Genomic DNA, 19,117 nt, shown 5'->3' with positions numbered 1-19,117 from the left:
TAGTTCCACTTCAGCACAAGCTAAATTATTTAAGTATATCTTTAATTGCACTATTTCTGGATAATTAAAGTGCATTAAGTACACAGTTAGTTGTTCCAATTTAGCAGACTTTAAGTATACCAATTTAGTATACCAACAGTACAATTGCAGGATATTAAGTACATAAATGTAAATGTATTTGTAGTATACTTAGCATAAAATACATGTGTTTCAAATCCATTTTAGTACATTTATTTTTTTCCAGAAAAATGTCAAGCTTTTGTGTGGTACAAACAAGCATTGGCCTTCTTATGAATATAGCATTTTAATGAGAAATAGATTATTATTTGAAACATTCATTTTGAAGAAAGCCGATATAGTTATTTAAACAGAACAGCAGAAATTACAGAAAGTACTTGAAAGCAGTTTCTCAACCCACTGAGCGTTCTATGGGATAGTAAGACGGTGGTGTACGTGGTTTCTGGAACAGAAGTGTGTGTGTGTGCTCGTGTAGATCATTAACACATTGAGCTCGGATCAGATCCATTTCAGCTGGTGATGATCATGTGGGAGACCTGCGATATTTACAGAACTTGTGCTCGAGGGGGTTAATGGTGTTGCGGTTCGTTTGCTGTCATCTAACAAGAGCTTTTGTTTCCATGGCTATATCAAGACAAAATAGGTATTTACACTTATAATACACATTTAACTAATTCATTAACCAAGTTAACCAGGTTATTTTCAATTCATGCAGAGTAGAGCAAGAAAGCTTTTGGCCCTGTTCCCAAGTGGCATGTGTTTAGATTTAGATGTAGTATTATTCCTGTTAAAAAATAATAAATAATAATAATAAATAAAAAGTGAAGGAAAACATTAAAGGGATAGCTAACAGGCACTTAATAAGATTGAATAATAATGATACAAATTATAATAATTAATGCTAAAAATAATGGCATGCTCCCTATCCTAGAAATAAATTTTTGAAGGTTAAATAAAATAAATAAAATAAAAATCCCCCCCACCCCCCGCTAAGATTTTAGATTAAAGATTAATCAATCAACATGTCAAAAAAGTTAAACCTGAATTGCATCAAGGAATATAAAACCCAAATGAAATATTACAAAAGTAAAGTGTACATTTGGTATACAAGCAGATTTTGAGATTAAAACCATCATAGATATTTGAAGCTTTAATATACTGTTCTTGTGGATTCACTCTGTTAATGAAAATGCAATGGCTTTACAATGTCATGCCATAATCCCGCAGCACATATATATCATTTTCTTATTTATTTTTTTTCAGACCACTGTGCTATATTTCATTAGAAAAGGACTGTAAAACAAAAATACAAAAGCAATTTATAGGACATTTCTCACAAAATGTGCCCAGCTTTTTTCTTTCTTCTTTTTTTTTTTCATCCCTCTGAGAAATGTATGGCTTTATGCTGACCCTTAAAGAAATGAGAAATGATCAAATTTTGTTCACGGTGCTGCAAAAAAGCTCGACACATCAGCAATCACAACGTGTACATTATGCGAAGCAGTACGAAATAGCATGAATTGAATATGTTCAACCATAGATACTGCACTCAGGCACCGAAGCCACTCAAACCTCGAATCTCACTGAAGAACAAGAGTGCCGATCTGAAAACACAGGACAGGATTCAGTTCTTCTGGCGAGTGACAACAAAACTGGACATCCGGTGAGAAACGATGGACGCCTGAACTCACTCACTGCCAAGCTCTCTATGAAAGGACAAGTCACAGTACAGTCAATGAATCCTTATAAAACATGTATGACAATATCATGGTGGCGTCTGAAATTAATTCCTTATTTTGGTTCTGCCCTTACGTTAAATCTCTAAAAACGTGTTAAGAATGGCAGTTTAAGATGTACCTTTGTTCCCTCAAAGTAAAATCAAGGCCTCTGTGTCACTGGATGTTTGATTTAATAGTTTGTGATCTTTTCTCGTAATTTGGAAAATGACAGACATGCTTTGACAAATATGATACAGTAATTTTTTAGTTTTTCTTGTTGTCGTTGTTTTCCTTTAGTAGTGAGCTAGTGTACTTTTAGTTTTTCGTTTAACAATAACACTTACAAAGTTGTTAATAATACATAAAAATAAAAAAAAAGCAAAGCAAAAGATTCCAAATCAAACCGAGAAAGAAAATATTCTGTTCTTCTTTTTCTTTTTCTTCTTCTTCTTCTTCTTCTTCTTCTTCCCAGCTGTTGTTGTTATTTTTCAGCAAAGTTTGGTAGTCAGGTGGTCTGATTGTTTCAAGATTTCGGTGTTGTACATGTCCAAGGCGTGATTGACGCGAATCATCTCGCTGTTGTTGAGCTTGAGTCGATGTTTCAGCATACAGGAGAACAGGTCCAGTTGAGGTTTCCCAGGAGCCACCGGAGGAGCCAGGCGATTAATCCTCTCCCGAATGTCCAGTAACAGGAGCATGATGGACGAGGACGAGTAGAACTGGGTTCCCTGCGTGTATGACTGGTTGACCTGCTGGACGGCGCTCCTCAACAGATCCGCGTTGAATCTCAAGCTGTATCCAAACACCTGTATATCTGAGATCTTGATGTATATCTGACGCTTGTTGGGGTCGGATAAGTCCACCGGGCCTTGACCCGTATCGTTACGCATGACCGTTGGCACCTTGGCTCGGCTTCGGAGATAAATGTGCACCGTCTCGAAAAACGTCTTCCATCGGTTTCCCAACAGAAGGGTCCAGTTAAAGCACTGGGAGTTCTGGATCCGCACTTTCTCCCAGCGCGGGTATCCGTGTTCTCCGAACGGCATGCTCCATCCCTCCGAGTGGCTCCCGCTGAACGGGTTCACGTAGACGAAGAACATCGGGTCCACGCTGCTGTTTCGCATCTGGCAGATCTTCATTGACAGGCCTACGATCATATGCAGGTAGTCCATACGGTTCTTGTTGCTCTTGAGCGTTAGCGACATTCTCTTGCGCCAGCGCGGGTCGAAGAAGGTCTCCAGGCGCACCTCGTTGCTGATGAATGTGGTGTGGATGTGGAGACGCGAGTCCATCTTCTGAAGCAGGTACTTGAGCTCCAGGTCCTGGAAGTCCAGGTCCGTTTCGAAGCTGATGAACTGCTCACTTCGCTCCGAGTCCACGTTCTGCGGTTCGCATCGGCCGCGGTAAAGCTTGTAGCCCTTGTTGCAGGATCCGCACTGGGAGATGTTGGCTAGACTGCACATGGCACAGCTGTTGTTCCCGCCGATCACGCAGGGAATGGGTCGCTGGCACAGGGTGGCACCCGTGTGGCACACACACATGCGCTGGCTCTCCAGGAACGCTCCCCAGAAGCCGTTCTCGTTGCAGTAGAGGAACGACTGCACGCGGTTCAGCCACTGGAGCACCGATCTGAAAGCAGACAGAGAACAATGAAGTCAAGGATAGGTGGTGGGGGGGGGGGGGGGGGGGGGATGGGGGTTGGGCTTGGTGCTCTTCACATGGCGAATTTTGGCTGAAGTTTTGTTTTATTTTATTTTATATTTATTTTATTTTATTTTATTTATTTATTTATTTTATTGATTATTTTTTTTATTTTTTTATTTTTTATATCAGCCACTGTAGAACCGATATGAAAGCAGACAGAGAACAATGCAGTCAAGGCTGCTGGTGGTTGCTCTTCTCATGGCGAAATTTGACCAAAGTTTTGTTTTATTTTATTTTATTTTATTTTATTTTATTTTATTTTTTTATTTTATTTTTTTATTTTTTTATTTTTTTATTTTTTTATTTTTTTATTTTTTATTTATTTTTTTATTTTTTTATTTTTTTATTTTTTTATTTATTTTTTTATTTATTTTATTTATGTATCTTTTATCTTTTTATATCAGCCACCAATCTGAAAGCAGACAGAGAACAATGCAGTCAAGGAAGATAAACTAAGTTTTTTTTAATTTAATATTTTGTATTTTGGGGGGATTTTATGGTACTACATTATATTCACGCAGTAGTTACAATCCATTAATTCCAATTCTATATCATGACCAATTCATAAGAATTTGCACAACCTCACTTGCACAACTTCATACGATGTCTAAACCCCAGTGACGTGTCGGTTTAGGGGCTGGTCAGGGGTAGGTCATTCGTACAAATTCATACGAATAGCCACCTCGTAAAAAAATTGTACGAATTGCCGTGAGATCAGGTTTATTCATGTTTTAAGCAGAGACCTGTAAATTAAATGTCCAACTTAAACTGTAAATCTTGAATGCTTTAAACCACTGACTTAAGTTTGATCTCCATTTTAAAGACGACACTTGGAAAAATATTGCTGAAGCAAAACGAAAAAAGTTTAAAAGTGAACTCAAAAAGTTACAGAATTGTATGTTTATTGTTATGAACAATGCTTAAAAATACTATTTGTAATTTTTATATGGGATCTGCATTTTCAAAAACGCGCTCTACTCTAAAACTGCACGAAAATCAAAGCCATAAATCTAAACAAATTGTGTTCCAAATTTGAGCTTGATAAAAACACTTTCAGTGAGATTTTGTTTGGCTGCAAAAAGGTACCAAAAGATTTTACTTATTTTCATCTCCCATTCATTTCCAATGCAGCACAAGTGTGAATATATATATTTTTTTTTTCCAGGACCACTTAACCTTTTCGATTCATGTCCATGATTTGTGTATGTGTTCACATAGCAAGTTCCAAAAACCTTTACCAAGTTTCACACCATTCCGATTAAGTAAAAAAATAAAATAAAATAACAATATAAAAAGCGTTACCTTTTTCGGTCAAATATGACCTGAAGAGCACCACAGGGTTAATAATGCAGCATCAAGTCCGAAGGCACAAAGCCCCCGCCTCAGCCTACCGACGTTTGTTACAGTCTAATCACTAAAATGGATAATGTATTCTGTCAAATGTTCCCAATGCACACCTCGTCTCCTCTCTCCCCGCAGGCACTTTGCCTCGTCATTCTGAAAGCCTTTGGAGCTTCTCTGCTGCATGAGGGGAGAAACCAATGCCTGAATGTTGATTCTCTGGGAGACAAAGTGCTAAAGCTTATGATGACATGTTAATAAACCCAGAGTCGGATAAAAGATATTCCTACTAGAGATCCCTTGAAGAGACACGAAGGCAATGCTACACTAAGAACTCTCCTCAACCAAATTTTGGAGGATAATGTTGTTATATCATGTAACATGGGCACTTTGATTCATGGATAATATTTGCTTAAAGTGGTAATTATTTGCTATTAAAGTAATTCAATTCCAGGTATAAACCGAGCTCACAGGGAATGTTCAGGCAAGCTCTCAAATTTATAAACAAAAGTTCTTCCAGTAACATTAATAGAAAATTCGTTCAAAGTTATCAGGTCTATAACAGTACTTTTCAAAGTCAGAACTCCGGTCCGGATCCGGACCCGGAGGGAATTCAATCCGGACCCGCCTCCATTTCGTATTTCAAGAGCACTAATTGTGTGTAAGGGATTAAAAGTGTAGATTTCCTACTTTGATAAGTGTATGTTAAAATCATTTGTTTAGTTTTTTGAATGGGTTTGAATGGGTGTGGAGGATGTCAATGTCCAGGAAAAGAAAAGTTGACGAAGAAAATAGAGTTTTCAAAGAAGATTGGACAGAGAGCTATGCGTTCATTTAGCCTCAACCCGGCACAAAGCCATTCTGTTTGATTTGTAGCGAGACAGTTGGAGTTGTGAAGAGTGGAAATGTCAAACGACATTATGAAACAAAACAGACATTTTGAACGGCAATATCCACAAAATACAGAGGCACGTACAGCAAAACTACGACAGCTAAAGTCTTCGTATGAATGAATACATTTTTTTTTGCTTCATAAAATGAGTGTTGATTTGTTATGCATGTTTATTAAAAATAAGTTGTGTAATAACCAATAGTTCCGGACGTTTGACATTGATGAAAATTCAGATTTAGACCTTTGAACGTAGATTTTGAGAACCCATGGTCTATAATAATGTTCTCAAAACACGTCTAGTGTTTTTTTTTTTCAATGTTACTACTTTTGTTGGATCAAATGTAACGTTTCCATAATATTGGAAGAATGATATGGAATGTTTCACATAAACCATTTACAAAACTGGACGTTTTGAATGTTCAGAGAACGATCAGAAATTACATTTTCATAACTTAATGGGAAAACTTTTTAACATGCATTTGAAATCTGGGAAGCAGCTCTAAATAACATAAGTGCCATTATTCAACTCAACTACGTTCAAATTCAGTTGTCATCTGATAGTGTCAGTTCAGTTGAATCGATAATATTACTACTTAAAATTGCAGACAGACATGCCCAGCTTCGATAGAGGTCTAAAACAGTGGCTAAAGTCAAGTCAAAGCTGCACACATGCTAATGCTGTATAACATGTATAGTGATGTTTTGTATTGCTAATCTTTGTTACTACTGTATTTATTTTTACTTTACTTTTTTGTGTTGTGATTGGTGACATGTGTTGTCTCCTATGGACAAGTTTTAGCAATTTTGCTATAACACTGAAAACAAGGTATCTGGTTCGTCCAATGCTGTTGTTATGTCCATATCAAATAAATAAATAAACTAAAAAAAAAACAAATATTATTGCCAGGCAATGTAAATTATGCATTCCTGTAGAAACCCAGTGGAAGTGTGACTAATTATATAAAAGTTTTTGAAATACAAACACGTTTCTAAAACTAGATGTGTAATGCAAATTGAAAGCAATGGAGTTTTCAAAAACGATCAATAGGGAAATTAAATGGTAAACCTATAAAATAAGCATCTTGTGGCATTCAATCTATATATATATAAAGATATATTCCAAGCCAGACGTTATTTGATTTTCAGTTCGCTCCAGATTACTTGACCAATAAAAAGCTTAAGATGAGTCCCATTCAATTTGAAGCAATGCACAGTCAACTCGCCTGTGGAATTTAATATTGTATTATTTCATATTTACTTGCAATAAGCAAGCTTTATGCATTCAGACTCCCATATGTTGTATTCCCTAAATGCCTTTACCAATAGTGGCTTGCTGGTTTTATTTTGCACTATTATTTGTTTAGCTGAAACAAGTGGCTGACTTGAGTTCGCCATGGGGGATGAAATGGAGACGACGGAAAAGAATACTGTTTGTTGTCACATCCTCATGTTTGTAATGGGGCATCAGAGCGCTCTGTTGCAAAAACCGTGTGACGTACATCATTGCAATTTCTGTTCTAGTGGATGATGGATGAGTAGAGAGTAGAGTAAGCCATACAGAGTGAGGGGGAGGCCTGTATATCTGCTTCATTTATTTTATTCAATTAAAGATACTGCAAGCGATTCTGCAACCTTTCAGATATCTCTGTGTTGGCATTACACCAAGCTCAACCAACAAACCTCAGACCGGAATGAAAACAAGGCTGAGAGGGACAGACTTAAAGTTCCCCTGTAGTCAATCATTTTATCCCTTTGAACTCATCTTGGATCACCAAAATTACAATTTAAATGTTTTTTCCTTGAAAAAATGCCTTGAAATAGTTTGAATGTAACTCAACACTCTTGCCTCGTTTAGTATTCGCGGTTCTATGAATATGCAAATGAGCTCCGCCTCCACTCACTCACTCACTCACTCACTCACTCAGAGATCCACTCGTTGACGATCACACGTTGATTTGATTGATTACAAGGTAGTTTGTGACGTCAGAAACACCAGCAATTTCAAACCCTGTCTTTGATTCACTGCAGTTTAAGGCGAGACACTACAGGTGAATAGGATATATTTTTTAGCTAGCAGATATCACCATGAAACTTTCCCAGCTGATCACCTACAGAGAAAAAAAATGTATAACAAGTTTTCTGTAGTTTAATGTTTAAATATGTAAATTAGGCATTATCTAATTAAATATGCACTAATTTGCATATATTTAAAAAAACGAAATCTGAGTATTGAATAAAGCCAGGTTCAAATTCTTTTTTCATTGTGTTTACATATTAGATGGGAAAAAAATTACAGAGGGATTTATGGATATCTACTTTTGTATACTGTCAATAGCCTTAAAAAATTATTTTCGCCATGTTTTTTGGAATAAAATGTTATATAAATCAGGCTAGGAATAATATATTTACAAATCCCTCTGTAGATGTCTTCATAATATAACTAGGTACAAGACTGGGAAGTTTAGTGTATATAGATGCTACTGAACTGGAGATTTCGGACTTTGAGTACGATAGAAAAGTCATTTTGAGAAAAAGTGCTTTAAAGATTTAGCATCAGCCAATAAGATTGCGCATTTAGAGTTAAATCCCCCCTTTTAGTTTCATGATTGGTTGCTGATAAAAAGGAAATTACCGTATTCGTATTTGGATCCGGCAGTATTGTTCAGGAGAGAGAGAGCTTTCTAACGGTGTGTGATGACAGGGTGCAGATCGCGATCGCGGAGCAGCGGGATGATTTATAACGACAACTTTGATGAATTTATGAGAAATCTACAGTCGCAAACAGACAAAGTGTAGTAAAATAAAGACCTAAATGTGTATTTCTGACTTTTTTTAACCACAAGCCTGAAAGAAGACGTTATTGAAGACAAATATCCCAAAATCTCAAAATTGACCAGTGAAAAAAAAAACAATGTTTTTGCCTCCCGTGTCTCGCCTTAAGGAGAAAATACTCAGCAATGCTGTCGACTTATGAATTTACACATGGTTTTTCTTAAAGCATATTAAAAACACCACATTTACCCCTTTTCCACCAAAGCATTTTGAGAGCCGGTTCGGAGCCGGTGCCTACTCGCGAACCGGTTCTTTGTGTTTCGACAGCCAAAGAACCGGTTCTCGGGCAGGAAAACTGGTTCCAAAGCGGCACCAACTCTTTGCTGGACTAGAACCAGAGAACCGTTCTTTTACCACCGTGTCATGCTTACGGCGGGGCTGGAGGCGGGTTTAGATGTGTCCTAAACATATTTTCTGACCGCAAAGCCAGGAGAAAAATTTGCAGAAACACGATGTAGTCCACCATTGTAATTATTATGCTTGAAGTTGGCGCAAGCGTTTCTAGCTTTTTTTAAATTTTATTTTTTTATTGAAAACATTATGTAAGCAAAGAAGAAAACAGTCAAAATATAGAACAAATAAACGGAAAGAAAAAAAGACACAAGACAGAGGTACATAACTAATCAGAAATGATTACATATCAAAGGGAAATATTAAAAGACTTACTTATTTCAATTGTTTTTAAAGCCTTCATGGTACACAAGTTAGAGATAATCCCAAAATAATGTACTTGCTATCGTTTCTGTATGGCGACGTACACAGTGACGTAACCACGTCGTTCGCTGGGCGATCTAGTCAGTGGGAAAACAAACCGGTTCTGAGAAGGTTCGCAAGTTGAACCAACTCCGAACTAACTTTGAACCAGTTCCAAACCAGTTCCGAACCAGTTCTTTTTTGGTGGAAAAGGGGTAATTGACAACATAAAAAGCTGGATTTTCACCATAGGGGGACTTTAAAAAGCGTTACATGGATCGTACTGTTGTTTAACAGCATACTAAATGTTCAGCAGTCTTTCCAGAAAAAGAAAAGAAAATAGTAGACAAAAAAAGGCATTAAAGACTGTGCCTGACAGCCTCGTTTTCATGTGTGTTAAATTCAACATTGCGCTGACGATAACTCGTCTCACAAAGTTTCTACAACTGATAAAGCAACATCTTGGCAAACATCCACAACACCCAAGCACTGTGGTTTAGTTCTGCACAGCAAACATCTTCAGAAGTGTTATTTTATGCAGAATTGTTGGTTACTGCAGAAAACAGCTGCTTTAAAATGCCAAACATATGCATGAAATGTTTTTGCTCATTACCTATGCAATGGGAATATTTAGAGTCTCCTTCACAGACTGGCACTATATTTCACATTATGCAAAGCATATGAACATAAAGCCGCATTACATAACTGCCCTGTCTGTGTTCTGTGTGGGGGTAAATAATGTATTTTTCTTCCCTAAAAATGTGCATCATCTCACAGTCGTGGTTTATCAGCTTAACAACAAACATCCATTAATTACAACAAGCATGGAAGCGTAATTTTGTGGCTTGGCATAAAATGAAATGGGCAGCATGGTTTGGTTACTCATTTAATTGCATCGTTTGATTTGATTAAATATCAGAGTGGCGTTTGCGATGCGTTCTCTCGTCAAATGGCACAGAAGTCCCCGAGGCGTGAATGTATCCGTCACTTCAGCGCCGGCTCGGGCCAGAGCAGTGTATCAGGCCAAGCATCAAAAGGTGTTTATATCTGCAAATGTGTGTGTGATTCATACAAGAGCCTTTGGTGCCTTTTAACACAGATCCTGTACAACGCCGTAACTCGCTGCTTCACTACTATAGTACGATGCATCGATGTAGAAATACACTATAGTCACGACTGTTTCCCAAAACTATATTGTCACAAATTGGTCGTTCAACCACGTTGGTTTATGATGTCACGCATGTGGTGGAGAAATAACAGCTTTTAATGAAACTTTTTGAGATCAAATAAATGCTAGACGTTTTGCTATAAATTAAGGACATCTCATCTGAGGACTATTTCTCATTTTCCTCAGTTATTTTGCTTTATTTCCAGATTCAATCACAGTCTCGTTCTTACGCACTAGAGCTCGTTCACACATGCGCACTCTTCAAAAATGACGCTTTAAATCTCTTGACAAACTAAAAGACGTAAATGACATTGTATGTATTCGAAATAAAAGACACAGATTGTACTGAACGTCAGCTTGCTTATTATTAACTCAAGATTAGGGTTTATTGAGTCCACATGTCATGCAAACAAGAAACTCTTCTTCTAACCACAGCTCGAGATCTGTCGTTACAAACACACGACTCTGCGATGCTGTTTGTGAATGTTCGTGGGAACAATGGTTTCGGGAAACACAGACTCGTTGAACTGATGATAACGACTGAACTTGCGAACATTGTTGGCTAATGATGCTTTTGGGAAACACACCCCTGATCAGTTAATTGAGTCTTTATTATCTTCCATATTTGTGCGCTTATTGAAATTTAAGGTCATCAAAATCTTAAATATCTTAGCCTATAACATAAGTCTCAATCATCATCTAAAGAAGTGTTAAATTTGTAGCCGGAAAACAGAAATCGCCATTCAGCCTAAAGTAAAAACACTTCATGATCGCCCCACTCAGAGAAGTTTGCAATCAATAAATGCATGTATGTCCATAGATTGTGTATGATCTACTCTTGATGAACTATAACAGTGTTGTAATGTTGTAGATGTTTGTAAGCGTGCATGTTTTATCTCCCTCATCTCTTTAAATGAGCTATTGATGTTTTAGAATAAGAGTACCAGTGTATTTTTGGGCTTGTTCATAACTAAAAGTCTTGCATTATGCAAAACTTTTTTTTTTTTTTTCTGGTCATTATTGGTATTTTGACGACACAATAAACTGTATTTGGCTTTTACTCCAGCATTTAAAATGAAGTGTACCCCGTTTTGTATAAAAAAAAAAAAAATCATATTGATTGTTCAGTAAATGTCTAATTTTATCCTTTTATTATGGAAAAACTAATTATTTGATACATTTTCATTGCACCCACAAAGTTATTTTTGCGCTCTTTGTCTAATTTCTTGGTTCATGTGAACTCCAGTATGGTATGAAAGCAATCCACCATGATTAACGATGTATAATTTGCACATTTTCATGCTCTCGGTGACACTTTTTATAGAATATTGCTCATAGCTGCTTGTCTCCAAATAAACTGCCTTCGAAACACAGCTCACATTATTTTTGCCTCTTGTGACGCTTTTAAAACTGCAAGTGCTGTTCTGTGAGTGTAAAGATTTGGTGGTAAATCCAAGAGGACAAATCGTTCAATAACAGAGTGAAAAGGGCATCATTGGAGTTGTTACCTGCAGTAGGACTGTTTGCAATACTGTGTTTCCAACCCAAATGTATGATTTATGAGAGAAATATAAAAGCAAGAGGAAGTGAGATATCAATCTTGGATTTGAACTAAGCAATCGAATCACGAGTGGAAATGGCCTTAAAATATCTCTTATTGGGAATTTTAGACAACGGTACATTTTTAAGGTTACCTGATCTTGGACTCTACACAGGAAGGAGCAACAGTAAAGCCAAAATATACATGTAAAACTTGCATCAGCTTTTTATTCTACCAGGAATAAACAGCAGCTGACTTTGAGATGCTTCCCTAAAAGTAGAAACTGCACGATTTGCAAAAGGCCAATAATTGAGAAAGACGAGGTTAAAGCTGAGCTGTTCCACAGACAGACCTTGTGCGTCGGCACTATTTCATCAAGAGCGGGCGAGAGGGAATATCTCACTACTCTATCACGGTATATACTGAAGATCTGCACTTAAAATAGATCCAGGGGCGTAATCGACTTATCAAACATATGCTGCACTCAAACAATGTCAGAGCGATCGCGTTCACCAGATGAGCACACATCAACGTAGTTACCAGAGGGAAAAAATGCATTTTATTTGAGATACTGGCTTTTTCTATTTCGTCAATGCAGTTTAATGTGTTCTGTTGTTTCATTTGTGTGTGTGTGTGTGTGTGTGTGTGTGTGTGTGTGTGTGTGTGTGTGTGTGTGTGTGTGTGTGTGTGTGTGTGTGTGTGTGTGTGTGTTTCAGAAACAAAACAAAATTTCACATCATTCTTTGTGACACCAGAAGAATATCAATCATCATATCAATTATGACATTCTTCTTCACTTTTTTGTCTTACTCCTTTAGTTAAGAAAGTTTTTGGGAAGAAAGCCTTTAGGTGTAAGGCTCCTGCAGATTGGAATAATTTACCTTTGAATATATGATCTTTGACTTTGTTTTATGTTTAGAGTTTATGATGTTTTTATGAGGATAACAAATGTTTCTTTGCTTTAGATTGCTTTAGATGATATATATCATAAGCTAAGTAAATATTTATTAATTTTTTATGTGTTAATGTTGTAGTGGTGTGTTTGTCGTTTTGAATGAGGTGATTATAGTTGTTATTGTTTTGTCTTGTGTTGTCTAATTTGTGTGCATTAGGACCTCCTTGAAAACGAGATGATGCATCTCAAGATGTTTATCCTGAAGAATAAATGTGTTACAATATATAATCAAATGCATTCTAAAACTCTCAGCTAAGAACGAACATTCTTTGGCTAACGTTCTGTCAAGGTTATGAACAAAAATTCCTCCAGTTACGTAGAATGTTATCTAGTCTTTAATAATGTTATCGAAACTTTAGCACAAAATTTTTTTTTCTCTGAAACCTCTCAGTTGGATATTCATCTAACATTTTTTTTTAAAAATGTTACTACTTGTTTCAGAATGTCCAGAGAACCTTCAAAAGTAGCATTCCCAATGTTTGAAGAATGTTGAAATGGAATGTTCATCTAACGTCCACATAAGGAAAAAAAACAAAAAATTTTTTTTTGAACATCCAGAGAACAATACAAAATAACGTTTTTATAGCCTAACTTAATGGCAACATTATTATTTCGCAGTAGCACTAAAAAGCCCATTAAAGCCCAAAAACACATTAAGTATCATCATAATAAAGACTTCCGAACTTGTAAGTAGGAACTTTCTGGGAAAACTTGGCAGTAATCACAAGTAACCAAAGTTTGGAGCCAAATTAGGTTTTCTTACTCTAGATAATTGGTGTGCTATCAAACTGCAGAATGGAGTTAGTTAACTTCTGTCTCTGGAGTCTATGGGGCGGATGGAGGCAGTTTTCTGCTAATAATGAGCAACGAGGAACTCTTCCTCAAGCGAGCAGCCATCTTTCTTCATCAGGGCCTTCAGGCCAGAGAGCAGGTCAGTGGAGACAGACTCGACGTGCTGAGTGACAGCACAGATAGCACAACAACATCTCGGGAATGTATGCCATTATAGCGCTGATCTGAGCTCAGATGCTAAGAATGAGTTATAAACATAATTCAATGAATGCTGTATTAATGAATTCTACATCAATCTGAGAAGATACAGTTACAATGCATACAGTTGCTGAAGAAGTATGTTCCTTGGTGGAAGAATTGTATATTATGATTAGTATAAGTAATACACCAAATTATATACGTGCATTCAAATCGCTCTAACTCTTCTATATCTGTATGCATCAATCGTCTGTTTTCAGTCATAGGTTTCACATTTTGAATGCGTATGTTTCCTGGGTTGTCATATGGGATGTAATGGCGTGTCTTTCCCGAAACCAACGGTTGGCAGGAATAACAGAAACAACCGTCTCGACAAGTTTTCAGCCTATGCTTACAGCTGCAAACTTTTCACATGCTTAACCAGTGACAGTATACTTGCAGCTGAAAGTTTGTGATGATCTGAACAGAATGAAACATGGTTCCGAAACCCTTCTTTAATGAGAGAAACTAGATTGTAACCGGAGAAAAAGTAGGGTAGGACTTAATGAACACAAATGGCCCTGTCGATTTTATGATTTCTATTCAAAACAGCTATTTACAATACAAAGAATGTGTTGCATTATCAGCATTACTTGGGGAGCTATAGGTATACATACCATGAAATATGATTTTCTTTTGTCAAATGTGTTTATTAATTTGTATTTTTGTTGTGTGTTATTAGGCAGGCTTGACAAACTAGGTCAAGTAGAAGCAATTAAGTATCATTTTCCTTTTTCAAGTATTAAACTTCATTTAATTAATAAAAAAATTAACCTACACTATATTATAAAACTGGCCCAAGATCAGATGATACATTAGACAATCATCATCGGTTCATGTCATCGATCAATCAATCAAAAATCATAAAAAATACACTATTTTAACACTATTAAAAATGCATACTGACTGACATAAACAATCTTTGTTATGGTATAGACTTAATTGTTCCCTGTTTAAACGTTCTTGTTTCCTTTCACTTATTTTCAAGATCTGAGGTGAATAATCTATTGTCGTTTTCAGTACGGCTATTAATGATATTCAAACTCAAAATAAATTATTTTAACATTAAATAAAGCACATAATCAGTACCTGATATTATCATTGTCAAACTTTGTATGTTGTTGTAACAGCCACAAGGTCACATAAATAGAAACCGTTTCTCAAATGTAATCCACTGTCAGTTGTGGCTGATGAGGACAAAAACTTGGATTAACATTGAAGAGATACACGATGTAAAGGTTTGGAAGCTTTTCAAAAGCACCCATGGACAACAACACATTTGGTTTAATGGACCAGACATTTTTAAGGATGTTTGAGTACTAAGATTTGTTACCGCCACAGTAATTGCATACATTAAGCATGTTCAACAGAATTGCACACATGCTTGAGTAAAGTATGTTTCTATTTAAAGAGTTAATTGAAGACGAGGTGTATAACCATGAGGATTGCATTCCCCCAGAGATTGTTTACCGTGACGAATTGTTACCCTGCTGCTTAGTTTATTCAAATAGGATGCTAATTTGGTGCACTGTTATCAGTTAGCTAAACTAGCTGTTTTGACTTTGAAGTATGGATATAGCCTTGCACATAAACAGAAATAGACTCTCTACTTTGAAGTCCAGTGTTTAACGAACTAGCCAGGAAAATCACAGGGAATTTTGTTTATTGGCACACTACGCTGAACCGATAACAACTTACCTGGAATTAAAATAGTCTATTTCATTCTGTATTCCATTCTATCTGTCGTTCTCTCACACACACACACTCTCCCTGTGCTCTTGCCATCAAACATGCTTGATGTGAGCCCTACAGAGCTCAGACTATGCTCTGCTCGGCTTTGATAACGCTTCAGCACAGACCTTGTCAAAGCCGCCATTGGAGCGTGGGTGAGCCACTTCCACATTAGTGACAGCTGATGCTCTCGTGCTGCTTAACAGTATAAACATCTTTAGAGTTTATTTTAGAGTTTGTTTTATGTGCATTTCCTGAGTGTGCATATGATCAATCCAGTTAATGGACAGATGACTTTATTTGTCTACATTCAGGGCAATACTTTTGACACTGCACTCTTTAATTTCAGTACAGTCTGGAAACAGCACTTTTATTTATCAATATCAACTGTACCACAGCTAACAGGGAACGTTCTGGCAAAAAAAAATAAAAAAAAAATATGTAAGTTATGTTCAGAAAGCATCTGATCACAGAGATGTGGATGTTTGCACCAGCTCTGCAATTCACCAGCCTCATGTCAACAGATGAGGTCATTCAAATTACACTGTTATGATAGTTTGATTAAAGTGTATATTTGAGACATATTTGTTTGAAGCAATCCCTTTTCTTTGCATGACACATTGACACTACAGTACAGAATCACTCTTTTTGCACTATCCTGAATATTTTGTAAGCATTCATTTCAAGTGTCATGTGTCGACTCTCTGACCATTAGGCAACGACTGCCCCAGCTGGGATACTTATTTAAGGGGATCCAAAAAAGACTACATGTACCTTTGATATTTTTTGTTTTCTCAAATACTTTTTATCTAGGAATAAACTCTTGTAATTTTGTGATCGGGAGCTGGTTGGTTTAAATCAATAATCTGCTGAAATCCCTATGGAGAAAATGAATGGGGAAATGCTTGTTGAAAGCTACTGTTGATCTCTAATGCCTGGTTCAGAATACACGATTTTTTTGTCTGTTACTATAGTCACTGTGTCAGATTACAAGATTGTTTTGTCTGTAACGACAGTCACTGGGTCAGATTACAAGATTTTTTTTTGTCTGTTACTATCCACCTTATTCTGCTCTAAACAATGGGCGCCGGCATGATGACGACTCCGGTTGCCTACTTCCGGTTCGTACTGTATTATCAGTGAGAGAATGAGTTCAGGCTCTACATGTGCTGTTGTTGGTTGTTTTAGCAATTCAAAAAAGATTAAAAAAAAAACTTTTTAGAAACTGGGTGCTTTGAGCATAAGATAAAAAGGAGAGAATGCCTATGTCCGGTTCGTATCAGCTACATTCAATACCAGAGAGTAGACGTTTTTGGTTAGCTGCGCTAAAACTGAAGCATCCAACGGAAAAGGTGTGATATGTTACCAGTAGGGATGGGCATTTCAAGCAAATTAATATTCGAAGATCGCTGGGTATTATTCAATTAATATTCGAGAATCGCACCCCTCCATCACATCACGCACACATGCATGTAAAGGCTATAGGCTACACACCAGAGCACATGAGCAAAGTGGAGCAGTGTGACGCTTAAATATAAGTTAAACAAAAAAAAACTAAACATACTTTTTATATTTAAGTTTCACATTATAATGTTTTTTTAAAATTTATTTCATCTATGTTGGTTATATGAAAAGGGAACCGCATAAGATGAGTCAGATATGATCATAAGATGCCCAATATATCGGAAAACATTTGGTATGGCTCAGACATGATTTTGACCACTTATCAAGTTTTGTTTTGTAGAAAGCCTTTCTTCAAAGTGAATTTCGTTTAGTATAAATTGTATCTTCATTTTTATCAATGTTTTATCAACAAATTGCCTGGAATAATAAATAAGAAGCACAAATAGTAGATATACAGGACACGGAGGCGCGGGCACGTGAACTGGAGCGCGTCTTATTAATCAACGAAACTCAGCGTATAAGTTACTTGCCTCACATACATGATAAGTATATCTATAGAAAGCTTGAAATGTGTACTTTTAAACAAAATAATTAAAAACGAGCAGAAATGGGCTGCTCTCTGCTTATGTAGGCTATAGGTTAATTCGTATGAAGTGTGCATTTCTCTCTATAGGCGCGTTCACTACTGCGAGGATGGCGAGTCAGCATCATCAAATTTATCTTTGCAGTCGACAATTTTTTTGTCTGTTACGATAGTCACTGTGTCAGATTACATGATTGTTTTGTCTGTTACGATAGTCACTGTGTCAGATTACACAATTTTTTATGTCTGTTACGATAGTCAATGTCAGATTACACAATTTTTTTGTCTGTTACGATAGTCACTGTGTCAGATTACACGATTGTTTTGTCTGTTACGGTAGTCACTGTGTCAGATTACACAATTTTTTTGTCTGTTACGATAGTCACTGTGTCAGATTACACGATTGTTTTGTCTGTTACGATAGTCACTGTCAGATTACACAATTTGTTTGACTGTTACGATAGCCACTGTCAGATTACACGATTGTTTTGTCTGTTACGATAGTCACTGTCAGATTACACAAATTTTTGTCTGTTACGATAGTCACTGTGTCATATTACACGATTTTTTTGGGCTGTTACGATAGTCACTGTCAGGTTACACAATTTTTTTGTCTGTTACGATAGTCACTGTCAGATTACACGATTTTTTTGTCTGTTACGATAGTCACTGTGTCAGATTACACGATTTTTTTTGTCTGTTACGATAGTCACTGTCAGATTAGACGATTTTTTTGTCTGTTACGATTGTCACTGTCAGATTATAAAAATTTTTGTCTGTTACAATAGTCACTGTGTCAGATTACACGATTGTTTTGTCTGTTACGATAGTCACTGTGTCAGATTACAAAATGTTTTTGTCTGTTACGATAGTCACTGTGTCAGATTACACAATTTTTTTGTCTGTTACGATAGTCGCTGTCAGATTACACAATTATTTTGTCTGTTACGATAGTCACTGTGTCAGATTACATGATTGTTTTGTCTGTTACGATAGTCACTGTGTCAGATTACACGATTGTTTTGTCTGTTACGATAGTCACTGTGTCAGATTACAAAATGTTTTTGTCTGTTACGATAGTCACTGTGTCAGATTACACAATTGTTTTGTCTGTTACGATAGTCACTGTGTCAGATTACACAATTTGTTTGTCTGTTACGATAGTCAATGTCAGATTACACAATTTTTTTGTCTGTTACGATAGTCACTGTGTCAGATTACACGATTGTTTTGTCTGTTACGGTAGTCACTGTGTCAGATTACAAAATTTTTTTGTCTGTTACGATAGCCACTGTGTCAGATTACGCGATTGTTTTGTCTGTTACGATAGTCACTGTCAGATTACACAATTTGTTTGTCTGTTACGATAGCCACTGTCAGATTACACGATTGTTTTGTCTGTTACGATAGTCACTGTCAGATTACACAAATTTTTGTCTGTTACGATAGTCACTGTGTCATATTACACGATTTTTTTGGGCTGTTACGATAGTCACTGTCAGATTACAC

At 36.6% G+C, this 19,117-nt stretch overlaps 1 protein-coding gene across 1 annotated transcript in view; it reads right to left on the bottom strand.

Annotated features, from left to right (window-relative positions):
• Positions 1–288: 288 nt before the first annotated feature.
• Positions 289–19,117, bottom strand: part of brinp1 (bone morphogenetic protein/retinoic acid inducible neural-specific 1) — a 161,666-nt gene continuing 142,837 nt past the window's right edge. Inside the window, exon 7 of the mRNA XM_077244036.1 lies at positions 289–3,365. Coding sequence (XP_077100151.1) covers positions 2,225–3,365 — 1,141 coding nt within the window. The 3' untranslated portion in view covers positions 289–2,224. The remainder of the gene's footprint in view (positions 3,366–19,117) is intronic.

Source organism: Siphateles boraxobius, unplaced genomic scaffold, assembly GCF_051911475.1.
Source record: "Siphateles boraxobius isolate OS27281-9 unplaced genomic scaffold, OSU_SipBor_1 259, whole genome shotgun sequence".
NCBI classification, from domain to species: domain Eukaryota; kingdom Metazoa; phylum Chordata; class Actinopteri; order Cypriniformes; family Leuciscidae; genus Siphateles; species Siphateles boraxobius.
The sequence above is the reverse complement of the archived record's forward strand: the minus strand, read 5'-3'. Positions and strand labels throughout refer to the sequence as shown.